At 44.2% G+C, this 15,226-nt stretch overlaps 1 protein-coding gene across 1 annotated transcript in view; it reads left to right on the forward strand.

The window, feature by feature from the left end:
- Positions 1 to 281: 281 nt before the first annotated feature.
- Positions 282 to 15,226, forward strand: part of LOC308142654 (unconventional myosin-VI-like) — a 36,366-nt gene continuing 21,421 nt past the window's right edge. Inside the window, exons 1-11 of the mRNA XM_080513165.1 lie at positions 282 to 394; positions 6,163 to 6,307; positions 10,364 to 10,433; positions 10,720 to 10,793; positions 10,992 to 11,121; positions 11,525 to 11,630; positions 13,358 to 13,413; positions 13,503 to 13,600; positions 13,681 to 13,845; positions 14,294 to 14,374; positions 14,904 to 14,912. Of these exons, the coding sequence (XP_080369291.1) occupies positions 6,191 to 6,307; positions 10,364 to 10,433; positions 10,720 to 10,793; positions 10,992 to 11,121; positions 11,525 to 11,630; positions 13,358 to 13,413; positions 13,503 to 13,600; positions 13,681 to 13,845; positions 14,294 to 14,374; positions 14,904 to 14,912 (906 nt within the window). The 5' untranslated portion in view covers positions 282 to 394; positions 6,163 to 6,190. The remainder of the gene's footprint in view (positions 395 to 6,162; positions 6,308 to 10,363; positions 10,434 to 10,719; positions 10,794 to 10,991; positions 11,122 to 11,524; positions 11,631 to 13,357; positions 13,414 to 13,502; positions 13,601 to 13,680; positions 13,846 to 14,293; positions 14,375 to 14,903; positions 14,913 to 15,226) is intronic.

A 15,226-nucleotide genomic window follows, 5' to 3' on the forward strand; every position in this document is an offset into this window, starting at 1 on the left:
AGGCTTTTCTCTGCAGCCGGTGGAGCAGTCAGGTGTCCTCACTTTGTCCTCATTGTCCAACATACTGACGATAAGACACACCTCCGTCACAGTAAAGACACCCATTTGTCCTACAGTCAGAACATTTCCCTTTGCGTGATGCGTAAAACATAAACTCTTCTATACCTGACGCGGAGTCCTACGAGCACCACCTCAACGCACCTCCAGGTGACGTCGCAGTGCGCGCGCTGAGCGCACGGAGGCTCTGTTACTTTGTGCGTCCTGACCTGTGGAGGCTGAGAGTCCGAGGCTGTGCGTCCTGTCCTGGAAGAGACCGGAGCTGTGCGTCCTGTCCTGGAATAGTCCGAGGCTGTGCGTCCCGAGTCCACATTTCACTATCTGAAGGACACCCACGGTGAGTCGGCCAACTTCAACATTATTATTCCGACCCCGTTGAACAAATATCCCGAGGTAATGCGAATATCTGCTTGTCGGTGGCTGAATTTGCCACTGTTCGATTTCACTGCCTGTAATTTGGCGCATCCATCTTTTATTCAAAGCATAATTTACTTTTCTGCCAAATAACCCAATATAGTTTTGTTTTTATTAACCCTTTTTCTTAATTATTAGACTGCCTTCTCTCTGCCCTCTGCCTATGGTCTCTGTGCTTTAGTTAATTTCTCCCCTCTTCAAGCCAGCCTCTTTTTTTTTAGAAATGTGCTTCTTAAAATGTAATTCCTCCTTTGTGCAAAGTTTTTTTTTCCCGTGTTTGCTTCACAGGAAACCAGAAGCAGGAAACTCGAGGCGATGTCCTGTGTGTGTGTGTGTGTGTGTGTGTGTGTGTGTGTGTGTGTGTGTGTGTGTGTGTGTGTGTGTGTGTGTGTGTGTGTGTGTGTGTGTGTGTGTGTGTGTGTGTGTGTGTGTGTGTGTGTGTGTGTGTGTGTGTGTGTGGATTAGGGTTAAAGACTAAGAGGATTTCAGGCTGCAGAGTCAAAGTTGCTCCTGAGGGATCAGTCAGAGTTTTGGTGGTTAGTGGTTGTGTCTCGCCTCCTTGTGAGAAGGTTGTGGGTTTGAGTCTGGGTTCCCTCTGTGTGCTCTGGTTTCGGTGTGTTTGTCCAGTGATCTCTACTCTTCACCGTCTCTCATGGGGTTGAAATGCTTTTTAATCACGTATTTGAAGCGCACGTAGACCGGGAGCTTCTTCTTGATGAAGCTGCTGCAGACATGAGCACAAACAGACTCCAGAGAGAAGGTTGGAGGATTTTATTGCATCTGGCCTTCAGGATTTACTGTTTATATGATTCCATTGAAATCAACAGGAGCTGGATTATTTTAAATAAGTTATTCAGAACCATTTTTCAATCTTTATAATAATTATTTGTCCAGAAAAAGAATATTTTGCAGCTGTATTTGGTTTTCTATCCAGGTGTGACGTTATTTCTATCATCATTTAGATTCAGATTCAATGGGAGATTATTTAAAGCAGAATAAACTCTAAAAGAACTATCATGTATTTGTTCAAAAATAGATGTTACTATATTATCCTCTTGTTTACATATGTCCATACAGAGAAGGAACATTTTAAATGTAAAATAAAAAATGATGAGGCATCTTTGAGCACACCTCAATGGCACGTTAGTGTTTCGAGGCTGGAAAATAAAACTCTTCTCATCTAAGTCAGCATTTGTTCAGTGAATGAAGGTTTGCTCATCAGAGCCAGAAGTGGACTTCATCAGCTGCTTCGCCAACTTTGATCTCACCTTGATGATAAAAGAAGACGAACCTCATTTTTTCCAGGCTTGTCTTTATGTTGTTTCCCTTCACATCCGAAACAACTTCAATTCTTTAATGTTTTGTATTCACATTACTGTTGCTGCTTGGCGATATAGTGATTTCTTACCTCATAAGGAGCACCAATTATGTTGGCAGTTTGGCGATCAGTAATGATTAATAATGATCAAAGAAAGCTATTAATTGTTTTATAAAAATGTAATCTGATATGTATGAGATACTGCAGGAGCACTGCCTATTAAAATGGAAATGCTGGCCCAGTCAATCATATCAGTCTCATAAGATATACTAAACAAATAATCAGGAATTTGAGCTGCAGAGAGAGAGAGGTGGTCGGAGTGTGTGAGATGTATGCTAGAACTACAAACAAAGTGACAAACCTCAATAAACTCCATTCAGAATGGAGGTTGCCAGAGTCTGGTAACCTCCCAGCACATGGTGGAGACCCAGAAAGTATGTTCTGGGTCTCCACCATGTGCTGGGAGAACAATAGAACATGGAAGCTAGTCTTTAGCGTCTGCTTCCTTTGTGTCTCTGTTAAAAGACCTTTTTTAGAATGAGATGAATGTCATTTGCTTTGTAAAATGTCACTAGTCGTCAGATGATGTTCAGTTACTGTGTGATGTTATCTTTGATGTGATATGTGTAGGATTGTGAGTTACCAGGTTAGTAAAACAAACATTAGCACGCAGACCCTGTGTCTGTAGCAGACCGAACGTTGGTTTACAACTAACTCGCCTGGCTACTATGTGCTAAAGCAGCAGGACTTCCAGTTTGGGTCCGGACCAATCAATGAGCCATGTTTCTTTTTTACTTCCTCCCTGGTGCCAGGTGACAGCGCCCCCAAACTAGCAACTGGTGTAATTGCATGACATTTTACAGATGGTTTGGTTCGGTCTCAAAACTGAATGTGAACGCCACCCGAACCCAATGAAGGTTCTATGTGAACCGAGTCCCGGACTATCCAATGTGACAGGCCTCTCACACTCTGTAGAGTCAGGAGGAGTTGATGCCTTCGTATTCAGGCCTCTGGTGTTAAAGGTTAGCAGGCTGGGCTAACAGCTGAGCAGCTTGGATATGATGGCCGTCACTTTTTGGGGGTCCATTTACATGACACCGGTGTGCAGATCCACTCTATCCACAAAGTTTTTATACCGGCTCTCAAGGTAAACAAGGCCTGAGGCCACATCCACATGACGAGAAAAACTATCTTTTTTTCTCGCCAGCCTTCTCTCAAAAAACCTCCGTCCACACGTCACTATGAACAAGCCTCAACACGAGGCTTCAGGGCATGTAGTACACATGCCAGGCCTTTAGGGGTGCTGGGACTCACCAAACACACCAAAAATGTAGAAGAAGAAGGCAGAGCACATAAAACTTTAGAAGTAGATTCTTGCTCATAAACCTCAATATGATTCTAGTTGTATAGGTCTATGGCCCTGCTCCTCTTGCTGTTAGCGTCATGAAGCTTTATGCAGCTCCACTGGAGTGTGTAGTCCCTGATTGTTGTGGTTATTTGATGACATCACTGACCACAGTGGGGGAAGAGGGGGGCGATTATGTCATCTTTTTGCCACAGATTATCCTTTTTGCCGTCTTTGCCATCCACACCCCGGGGGGTTGGACGGCACGAGCCAGCGTTTTAAAATTTTCCCACTCTGGGACCCGTGTTCAAAAAAACCTGTTTTCAAGCTTCTAAAACCTCCTCATGTGGACGACAGGCCAGAAATCTCTCGTTTAGGTGAACCAGTGTCCTGGTGTGGACGGGCCCTGAACATCACCAAAGGCTTTTGTTGAGGCTGTGGCAGTTCAGGTTGGGTCGTTGCTGTGGGGGCTGTCCATTCTCCTTTAATCCTGTTAGTGACCTCACAGGACCGTCTGAGTCCTGAGAATGGGGGGGTTTCATAAGGCCTGCCGTGCTGCATGGCCCCCTGCTGTGAGGTGCTCAGGCAGATTCCTGAGAGTCAGAGGCCGTCCACACCAGAACGTCGGTTCTCGTAAGCGCACCGTTTTTGGCCGATCATCCACACGAGGCAGCGTTTTAGAAGCCTGACAACATTTTTTCTTTCAACACGGGTCCCAGAGTGAGGAAATTCTAAACGCCCCGCCTCTCTTCCCCACTGCGGTCCACCATGTCACCTATGGACTATGTGCTCCCGGAGCAGGAAATCCACCAATACTTTGAAATCCAATCGTTCAAATCAATAATGCTTAAAAAAAAAAAAAATTGGCGTGGACGAGTCATCCGGGGTTGCAGTTTTATGGACGAGTCGTCAATTCATCGTATTTGAATATGAGTTCAAATGCGATGAACGGACAACTTCTTATTGTGAGATGAGAGCGCTGACCACCGCTCCACCGCGCGGCCCTCTATAAACATGCAACAATCAATTGTTTGACCAACCATTCTGGCAGTACTTCGTTCTGTCCTGTGGTGTAGAAGCAGGAAGTAGCGAGAGTAAATACATTATGTAATCCATGGCACTAAAGATCAGCGTGAGTTTGCATGATGGGGTTAAAGTGAGGAGATGATGACTCGGTGCTGAGTCAGTGTACCTGCTGAACTTTAAATCCTGGTTGAAATGGTTTATCAGCAGTTTCCATCACCGATCCCGTCTGACCTTTGACCTCAATCCCTGGAGCTTAGTGGATACTCCTGAATTACCTCAGCACTTTTGCTTTGAGCTCTGTGGTTGTGGGATTAACTGAGGATGATAACACGCACTTAAAAACTCTGGTTTCATGTTTGAATAAACCTCTTTTATTGCAGTCGATCATTACAGACGAAGGTCTCGTCTCACATATAATCTGCTTCTAACTGCTCCAAGCTGCACAGAAATACAACTCCACTGTTTCATTTAACATCTCAATCATTCTAGTCGGCAGAAACGTTTGTGTTCAAAGGAACCGGCACGTAAAATGCTCCAATCATAATCTGTTTCCACAAAGTTTCTGACATTTGATAACTGTGATCTATTGAACTGATCGTGCAGAGATCAGGAGTGTGAAACCAGTTTCAGTCCACGGCTCACTTACTCCACTCACACAGTGATTCGCACAATCAGATAAGATCTACAAACAAGGGGGCAGTGGGCACATGGAGGAGAAGAAAGTTGGATAGTCGTCACAACACACACACACACACACACACACACACACACACACACACACACACACACACACACACACACACACACACACACACACAGCAGCAGCACAAGGGAAACACCACACTCAGTTCATGGGCGATCAGGAGACAAAGAAACAGACTGAAACCGTTGGTGGTTACCTGTTGATGGTTACATGTTAGTGGTTACCTGTTGGTGGTTACCTGTTGTTTACCTGTTGGTGGTTACCTATTGGTTCTAACCTGTTGGTTACCTGTCGCTTACCTCTTGTTGTTTCTCTGTTCGTGGTTACCTGTTGGTTACCTATTGTTGTTTACATTTTGGTGGTTATCTTTTGGTGGTTACCTATTGGTGGTTACCTGTTAGTTACCTGTAGCTGGTTGCCTGTTGGTGGTCACCTGTTAGTGGTTGACTGTTGTTTGCCTGTCAGTGGTTACCTGTTGTTTACCTGTTGGTGATCACCTGTAGTTGGTTACCTGTTGGTGGTCACCTGTTAGTGGTTACTTGTTGTTTACCTGTCAGTGGTTACCTGTTGTTTACCTGTTGGTGATCACCTGTAGTTGGTTACCTGTTGGTGGTCACCTGTTAGTGGTTACTTGTTGTTTACCTGTCAGTGGTTACCTGTTGTTTACCTGTTGGTGATCACCTGTAGCTGGTTACCTGTTAGTGGTCACCTGTTAGTGGTTACCTGTTGTTTACCTGTCAGTGGTTGCCTGTTGCTTACTTGTTGGTGATCACCTGTAGCTGGTTGCCTGTTAGTGGTCACCTGTTAGTGGTTACCTGTTGTTTACCTGTCAGTGGTTGCCTGTTGCTTACCTGTTGGTGATCACCTGTAGCTGGTTACCTGTTGGTGGTCACCTGTCAGTGGTTACCTGTTGTTTGCCTGTCAGTGGTTACCTGTTGGCTGCTGCTGGTTGTAAACACACTGTGAAGTCCAGGCAGTGGCTAGTGTTGGGTCACGTCAGGTCGCGTTGTCTTGAACAAAGACTGAAGTCAGACTGCAGGAGGAAATCGTCTAATGCAGATCAGCTGCAGGGACAACAGAGCGTAGATAGAGCACCCATGAAGCAGGACCACATGAACCATTAATAGAGTGTCGTGCTTGTTTTGGACGCGTGTTCAGTTTATCACTCAGTGTCATTCGTGCTCGGATAAAACACAATGTGGAGAGCAGCCTGTCTGTCTCCAGTGTCAGCAAACATGCAAAACTTTCTACGCTGCTTTGCATCTCTTTTCTAATTCTCTTCCTGATTCCATCCCACAGTTGTGTCTGTGCTGACTGGACGTGAGCCATGGACGACGAGAAGCCAGTGTGGGCGCCGCACCCCACAGAGGGCTTCCAGCTGGGAACCATCGCTGATATCGGAGCTGAAACGCTCACCATCGAACCTCTGAGCCAGAGGGGCAAGGTCACACACACACACACACACACACACACACACACACACACACACACACACAAACACACACACACACACACACACACACACACACACACACACACACACACACACACACACACACACACACACACACACACAGGTTGAGAGTTTTTCAGTGTGGTCTGAGAAAGGAGGCGTTGGGACCAGTGTGCTCAGAGAGAAACATGAGAGAGCCATGAATAAATGAGGAGCAGCAGCAGGTGTGCTGCTCGCGTTGCCTGGAGAAGAACGGCTCATTAGGAGGTAAAGGTTCCTCCTGCCAGGTGAGCCCAGCAGCAGCCTCTGATGTTTACCTCAGACAGGAAGTCGTCACTCGCTCTCACTTGATCATCGGGGATGGGAACAAACACTCCTGCTGTTGGTGTGCAAATCACCAACAGCAGGAGTTTCTCTCTTTGCATATAATTCACATTATTTGGTCACATGCTGCAACAAATAGATGTGATACAACAAGGTCACCCAAACACAACAGAATCTTGACGTGCGTTCAAGAGAATTAAATTTTCTAAAATGGGGTGATTTCCTCCCCAGACTGTTACACATTGGGGGGGTTTTACACTTGGGGTCGGGGGTTATTGTGCCTCTAATATTGTCCCATTCATACCTGAGATTTAGTTAAATGCTATTCTCTTTTCTCTCAGCTGCATCAATATATCCTCCACTTTTTTGTCATCTGTCTTCTTCACAATCTTGCAGCTAGTAACACTGGGAAGTAAACTACGATGTATTTATGAGTCTGAGAACTTTTGAATGATATGTTAGTGTGGGTGATTTTAACACCTGATCTGAATGCTGAATGCATCTTTACCCCAGCTTGGTGGATCACACACTGTCCATTTCTTCTTCTTTTCTCTTGGTCTTCTCTCAACTAGAGACATTGCTGTAATGTTGTTCTCTTTGTCATTCTCCTCTTTAGCCCCCTGATCTGATTTCTTAGCTTTATATCTTTAAAAAAAAGCCAAATAAAATCTCACCATTTACATTTTTCCGGCTCCTGCTTCTTCTGCCTGTATTGCAAATTGCCGTCTATGCAAATTTCACTTTCTTTAGACAAGTATGAGGTCGGTCAACTAATCATTTGTTTCAACTGATGCGTTGGAGTAGCCATCTCAAGTGTGTAACACACTCGTATTAAAGTAAAATGAATAGTTTCCTGGATTTCAGAAATGTGTGCTTCAAACGTGATGCAGCTATCTTCCTCTTGTATTGAGCATATTTTTACAAACTGAGCTGGACTTTGCGCTAAAGTGATTTCTCTGCCAGTGATCTGAACAAAGGCTCCTACAGCAGGACCCAACATTGCTTTTAAAACAATCATTATCATTTCTATGAAGATTGTTTCATAGAAGATGTCAGAAATATCTGCTGAGGTAGAGTGCTGGGGAAAAACAATTACTGAAATGATGCTGTTTAGACTTTCTTTATTAACAAGATTTGACATGTCAGATCCCTTCGGACAGATGAAATATTGTCGAGTACGAAGAGACCAGGCTAAGAACATATAATAACTCTCATTTTGAATCTGACTGGAAAGTGTATCTGAAACCCTAAAATTTTATAACCAAGTTAAATAAAAAAATTAGAAAATCCATCAATAATGTAAAATACAACAATAAAAAAATGGAACAATCTAAAGGAGGGGATGAAAGAGTATTTAGAACAATATTTTTGACACAATAAAATAAATCCTGGTCACTGAGGCTTTGAAGGATGTTTTCGTTCGTTTTCTTGATTTGTTCCAAGTGTGTTTTTCTCCACGGGGGTTGATCTGGAATAATAAGGTTAATAATAATGCTCACGCTGACAGAACTGCAGAAACATGAATTTATTGAATACACATCTACTTGTGCCATTGCAGTAATTAAATATTGTTCCAACACAAAACACACTCACATGGGGGAAACTCAGCCTCAAAACAACTGATAGAAAATCTAAACTAAAACAAGAGCAGTGAGGAAGTTCAGCCTTAAACGTTTATGTTGTTATGAAGTGAAATTGAGTGACCACAGTGCTGTGCCGTCCCTTTATATTGTCCAATGAATTAATATTAACAAGTTGGGAATGTTCTGGCTTTGGACGTGGCAGCAGTGTTGTTTTTCTCCCGTTGGGATTAGTCAGATGTTGCAAGCTCCGCCCCTTTCATGTGAACGCACGCATGTAGGTCTGGGTTGAACCAGAGAGTTGATAACCTGCTTTATAGTAATGGTGATCAGGATCACGGTGTGTCTGTATCAGTCAACCCAGGAAACAAAGAGATCCTGGATATGTTGATCACGGTTCGTACTACAGGCCTCTAGTGTGCAAAAAATTATTAAAACTAGCAGCAAACCTGACAGCTGCTCCGGTTTACTCCCATATCTTCAATTTGAGCTTAAAAAAAATGTGTCTGCCCACAAACTTGGCAAACTGCAAAGATATTCCATCACCTGAGAAAGCAGCCGAGCCATCCTGTGGCCGGAACAGTCGAGCTGTTGGTCTGTGGCAGAAGATTTTCTTCACACAGACACGGTCTTCTTTAGTAGATACTGACCTGAGTACAGATTTCCAACACGCCTTCAGAGAAGCACCGCTACAGGCTAGACTCAAAGGACGAAGGCTTGGTGCATATACATTGGTATAACATTTCGTCTGAGCTGTTCTGTTGGATTTCAGTTTTGGTTCTTAAAGGGCTTTAAGGGGGGCTGTGAGGAGGTTCTTAAGTCTCTAATGGGTTCTGAGGAGGTTCCTAAGTCTCTAAGGGGCTCTGAGGAGGTTCTTCAATCTCTAAGGGGTTCTAAGGAGGTTCTTAATACTTTAAGGGGGACTCTGAGGAGGTTCTTAAGTCTCTAAGGGGCTCTTAGGAGTTTCTTAATACTTTAAGGGGGATTCTGAGGAGGATCTTAAGTCTCTAAGGGGCTCTGAGGAGGTTCTTAAGTCTCTAAGGGGCTCTGAGGAGGTTCTTTAGTCTCTAAGGGGTTCTGAGGAGGTTCTTAAGTCTCTAAGGGGCCCTGAGGAGGTGCTTAAGTCTCTAAGGGGCTCTGAGGAGGTTCTTAAGTCTCTAAGGGGCTCTGAGGAGGTTCTTAAGGCTCTAAGGGGCTCCAAGGAGGTTCTTAAGGCTCTTAAGGATCACATGAATTAAAGCGATCTAACGATCTAACAAACTGATTGTGCCAGCAACAAAAAGTATTTTTAAAAAGTTTGATCTGGATTTGATTTCCAAGATTAAAAAAGATAACATTTCAACTGTCTTTGACCTTTGAGTGAGGATCGCCAGAGGAGGTCTCATCGCAGGAAATAAACTGTCCAGTGTAGAAAGAACAGGCTGATGGAGCCTTTGTGTTTTACTGCCGTGGAGCTCATTAGTGCCTTGGCTCTGGACGCTTCCTTTCTTCCCCCGCCACTTTCAGTGGGAGGACATTTCTCACATGTTGTTATTGTGGATGATCGTCTGCTTTGTACCAAGATGCTGTTTCACTCACACAAAGGCCGCTGTTTATGGTCGCAGCACGTTTGTGCTCATAAAGCACGCATCAGAGCACAGAGTAGCTCACAAACACTGCGGTGGAAACCGTCTGTAATGACCTGGAAATGGAAATGAATGAGATGGTTTATAGCGAGACGCACTGAAGGGATTAAACTTACCAATATAATCATGTCTGGCCATTTTATGACACACTGGTAAGTTAAAGCGGTGGTGATCAGTCAGTCACACACACACACACGTACACAGACTCAGTCAGGTGTTCGGATCTTGTTGCTCTCCCACCAAATTATTCATGAGCCGGCCATGTCTCCCTTGTTTCTCTCACAGCCGACTTGTTCCCTTGTTCCTTTGACTTTATTTCCATGAACTCAGAATAGAATGAGACTATCAGTAACTAATTCAGCCTGGGAACATCATCACCGTGATCTGCAAGCATGATAAATGTTTCATGTTGATTCACGCTTTATGATCTTTGTCACACACCAGGAGAGAACAGGGACTCAACCCAACGCTCTTCACTGCGTGGAAATCTTGTAATGACTTGAATTGTGATGTTGCAGACTTTCCTCGCTGCCATGAGCCAGGTCTTCCCTGCAGAAGACGACGTCAACAAGCATGTGGATGACAACTGTGAGTTTTCACTGCAATATGTGCTATATCACTTTGAACACTTTTTTTATTGAAAATAAAAAAATGACAATTTCACAATTGAAACCAAAACAAGAAAGACGTTATAACTCATTCACTGTCTGACGCTGGTGAAGAATAAAGATTGAACCGTCTCCCTCCCACTCCCTCTCTCCCTTTCTCCCTTTCTCTCTTTCTCTCGCAAATAAAAATTGTTTTAAAGTATTCTATACATCTTTGTTCCATGTGAAAGTGGCTGTGATAAGAGATGTTGTGTTTGTGTTCGCAGGTTCCCTGATGTACTTGAATGAAGCCACACTGCTCAACAATGTCAGAGTGCGCTACAATAAAGACCACATTTATGTACGTTTCCTTTGCTTCTGTACACATATGTTGCCGCCATGTAGACCCTTGTTTGACCTATGTTTCAGCTGCTGCGGAGGCTTAAAGGAGTTACGGTTGAGAGGCAGACAGAAAAGCCATTTTAATCATGTATTCGCCTGCTGATTCACTCATTCACAGGATTCCTGGTCACACTTTTTATTAATGTTTCTGTCACAGACGTACGTGGCGAACATCCTTATCGCTGTCAATCCTTACTATGACATACCAAAGCTGTACGGGCCCGAAACCATCAGGTCGTACCAGGGCCGGTCTCTGGGTACGCTGCCTCCTCACGTCTACGCCATCGGTAAGGACTTCACTCCTTCATACTCATGGGCTCATGCAGCCACAAGCTGAAGGCGGATCACTACTGAGCACACTCCAGACAGAGAACAGTGTTTAAAACACTTCAGTGGAAGAGATCAGTCCACATCAAGTCAGATTTAGACATTGAAAAGTTTTCACTGCTGCATCACTGACTCAGCTCCTTCAGAATCATTTGAACACTTTACACAGTCAAGCTGCCGGCCGGATTAGAGCCTCTGCTGGTCTGGTTTTAGCCCCTGAGCCAAATGTTTGACCCCCCTACACATAATTCAGTTGTTTTTGACATCATCGACAATAAGATCCTGATCCTGATCCTGATCCTGCCCGGTGTAAAGGTTGACGACAGCTTTCAGCTCTGTGACTTTGTCTTTGCGTGGTTTCAGCGGACAAAGCCTACCGGGACATGAAGGTGTTGAAGATGAGCCAGTCCATCATTGTTTCTGGAGAATCTGGAGCTGGAAAGACTGAAAACACCAAGTTTGTCCTCAGGTACTGCGGAATCTTCCTTCTCTTCTGGACTCTGCTAATTTCATTCAGCTGTGACAGACTTGAGTGCACTTCACTTTGAGACGGTCAGGGTGGATAAACCCAGTCGCTCTACCATGAGCACCGTTGAAGGGACGCCGGAGGTCCTTCCTGCTCTGAGGTGGTTGATACTAGATCAGGCGTGGCCTGATGCCGCATGCTGCTCTTTGCCTGTCAGCGTGTGGCTCTTTCATCCATTATCTGAAATCATCGCTGTACGGCTCCTCCAATTCTAAATAGTTCTTGTGTGGAACTCAACGCATAACTGAGAGCAACGTGAATGCAACATCCCCCTCAAGCTTGGTGTCACAAGGTTGAACACAAAACTTGCCTGAACAAGATAGTAACAATGGGAGAACAATAAAGGAATGATAACAGAGGATGATAAATAGAAATATAGTACCGGGTGGTAGCATCCACAATCCTGTGTACCATCCATGGACAGCGTTAACACACTCCACAGCCGTTGCTAAGCTATATATGGCGGGTTGGGCTAGTTAGAGCATACAATGGCAAGTAAACAACGGCTCATGTACAGAGACATTTCAGATCCGCCACACGGAGCAGAAATGCGAAGAAGTTGGAGTCAATTGGTGGATTAGACCCAGACACAGACACGCCTGCTGAGAGCAGTTCGGTGAAGTTCCGGCATCAATAACTCTTTAACAAAATGTCATTAACACACAAATTATAGCTTCTTTCCCATCAGTGTGAGAATGGCTATATGCTACGAGCTAATTTTTGTCAAAAGTCTCCATCTTTGGAGCAGCAGAAACAACATTGTTCTCTATGATCAGCTGGTTATGACCAGAGTGTAGGGACCCTCTGCAAAATACAAATCACTGCAAAAGCGAAGACAAATACCACAAAAATACAGATACAGATATTCACTGCAGTGTCACCAAAATCATTGCAGCCTTCACCTGATCATCCTACAACACTTGGTTTGATGGTGATATATGGTTTGTAGTATATGGCTTCACTGTTTTGTAATTTGCAGACGGTCCCTGTCCTTTAGTGTGGATTGAGGGGCTGAAACATTTCCTGCCAATGCTGTAAATCCACTCCTTGCCAAAATGTTGTCTAACTTTTGTAACTCCCTATGGTACATTTTGTATGTATTTTAATATTATGTCATTTTGTGTCTGTGTAAGAAAGGCAGTTTATTCGTCAGCCCAATTTGTACGATGTGGCTCTTTGTAGTTTCACATCATTTCTGTGGCTCTTGGTCTCTGAATGGTTTGCCGCTCCTGAACTAGATGCTCACATGTCGGTGAAAACCATAATAATCTTCTGATAGAAGAGCTCCATACAAAGCCTCAAACCCCAACCTGTACACAGAAACACCAAACGCTCTCTAGAGTCCGAGGGTTTGGATTAAGTTAATGCGACAAGATGTCCCGTCACCGGTTCTCAAGAAACCCTGTCCTCACGTCTGTACTGTGTGCAATAAGCACTAATAAACACTCGTATTGTAACTGTGTGCTTCCCTTTTCTCCTGTTTATCCAGGTTCACGCCACAGTTCGTTCATTTGTTCCGAAGAGTCTTTAAACCACTTAGAAACATGACGGAGATGTTTTAATAGTCGTTTCATACGTGTGAGCTACTGTGGTCTCTGTTTTGTTCAGCTTAACCGATACTGATCGATGGTGTTTGTCTCTTTAACGGTCGCTTCTTCCAAATCCTGCAGATATCTGACAACGACATACGGGACTGGTCAAGATATTGACGAGAGAATTGTCGAAGGTAAAACACGAAAATGAAATCACAGTGTGTGTGGTGTTTGTGGAGTGACTAACCCTGAGTGAGTTGTTTTGTTCTGTTTCAAACCGAAGCAAATCCACTTCTTGAAGCATTTGGAAATGCAAAAACAGTGCGGAATAACAACAGCAGTCGTTTTGGGAAGTTTGTTGAAATCCACTTCAATGACAAGGTGAAAAAGACCCCAGCGTTTGTATTTGTGTGGATTTGAGAACCTGCTTTCAATGCTAGGCTTTGTTGTGGCGTCTCCAGAATGCCGTGGTGGGAGGATTTGTTTCTCATTACCTGCTGGAGAAGTCCAGGATTTGCATGCAAAGCAACGAGGAGAGGAACTACCACATCTTCTACAGGCTGTGTGCCGGAGCGTCCGAGGACCTGAAGAAAACTCTGCATTTAGACTCTCCAGACAGCTTCAGGGTCAGTCCAGTGATGCTCAATGACAGGAATAATCATCACACTGTCATTTACCCAGGTTGGCAGTTCGGAGGACGGCCACTAGATGTCACCTGAGCATTTTCATGATCATATGTATAGGAATCAAGAGCTCGCGTCACAATCCTTTCTGCAACCAAACACTCTTTGCTTTTCGATTCAGTATTTAGTCATTCAGAATGTTTGAGGGTGTTGCTTTTCTGTTCCTCCTTCTGCGCCACAAAGCAATGCTAGACAACAACAAGCTGCTCTTTAGATCAACATCTCAGGTCCCCACGGTCACGCCCACTTCAACAGAGGCAATTACTTCACACAATGTCACGCAATATCACCAGACAACACCGGGAATCGTCCCGATGATGAAAATCAATACAAACGTCCCAGCAGATCCTCGTTTCATCCGTTCAGGAAGCTGCTTGTCTCTCTGTTGCAGTACCTGAACCGAGGATGCACCAGGTACTTTGCCAGTGGAAACTCTGAGAAACAAATCATGCTGAACCGCAAGAGTCCCGAGGTAATCGTCATCCATTCATCACCATCCTCAACGTCACTCTTTCACGTTGCTCACAGTTGAATGACAAATTACTTTATATATCAGTAAAGAAGCACAAGCACTTGTTATCAATCACTTCAGCTTGACTTCTGGATGAGGTTTGATAAAGTGCTGTGCTGGCAGAGCTTTCAGGAGGCTGAAACAATTAGAAGCAAAGGTGTAACGTGCTTCTCTCTAAGGGACTAATTACACATCTGTAGTTTGCTTGTTGCTTTCTTAGATGGAAAAAAAATTGGCCTTTCTTTTTCACAGTCGTAAACAAAAAGCCAGACAGGACTTTGATGTGTAATAATTAAATGCACTTCTGTGATTTCAAAAGATGAGATCAGTTTGGGTTCTATCTGAACATGTTTTGTGTGAGTGAAATGACATCCTAGAAAATGAGTACAAAGTGAGTGTTTGTGTCACAATGTGTGTAACAGCATGTAGTAATGTGGTGACGTGTCTGCGACTAACTGTGTCTGTCCTTCACATGTCCTGGGATTTGTAGGACAATAAGGTGACGTTTCTTCTTCTACTCAGGCCTGTGTGCTGTGTGTGTGTGGCGTGACAGGACACCAGCATGCTGCTGCTTCTTCTTCCTCTTCCTCTTTTTCATTTCATTCGTTTCATTCATGTTGTCTGTTTTCATCAGACCAGATTTCTTTTTTTCTTTCATTCATTCATTCATCTTCTCTACAGCAATTAGTGTTGCAGGGAGCTTGAGCCAATCACACACGGAACATGCATGACTATATGGGAAGAGTGAGCAGCCTTGTCCTGTCGGGTCAGGGGGTTTTGCAGGCTGTCTCTGTGTTCTGGCGTGTGTGTGTG

The sequence above is a fragment of the Blennius ocellaris genome, assembly GCF_963422515.1.
Source record: "Blennius ocellaris genome assembly, chromosome: 17".
Taxonomy (NCBI): domain Eukaryota; kingdom Metazoa; phylum Chordata; class Actinopteri; order Blenniiformes; family Blenniidae; genus Blennius; species Blennius ocellaris.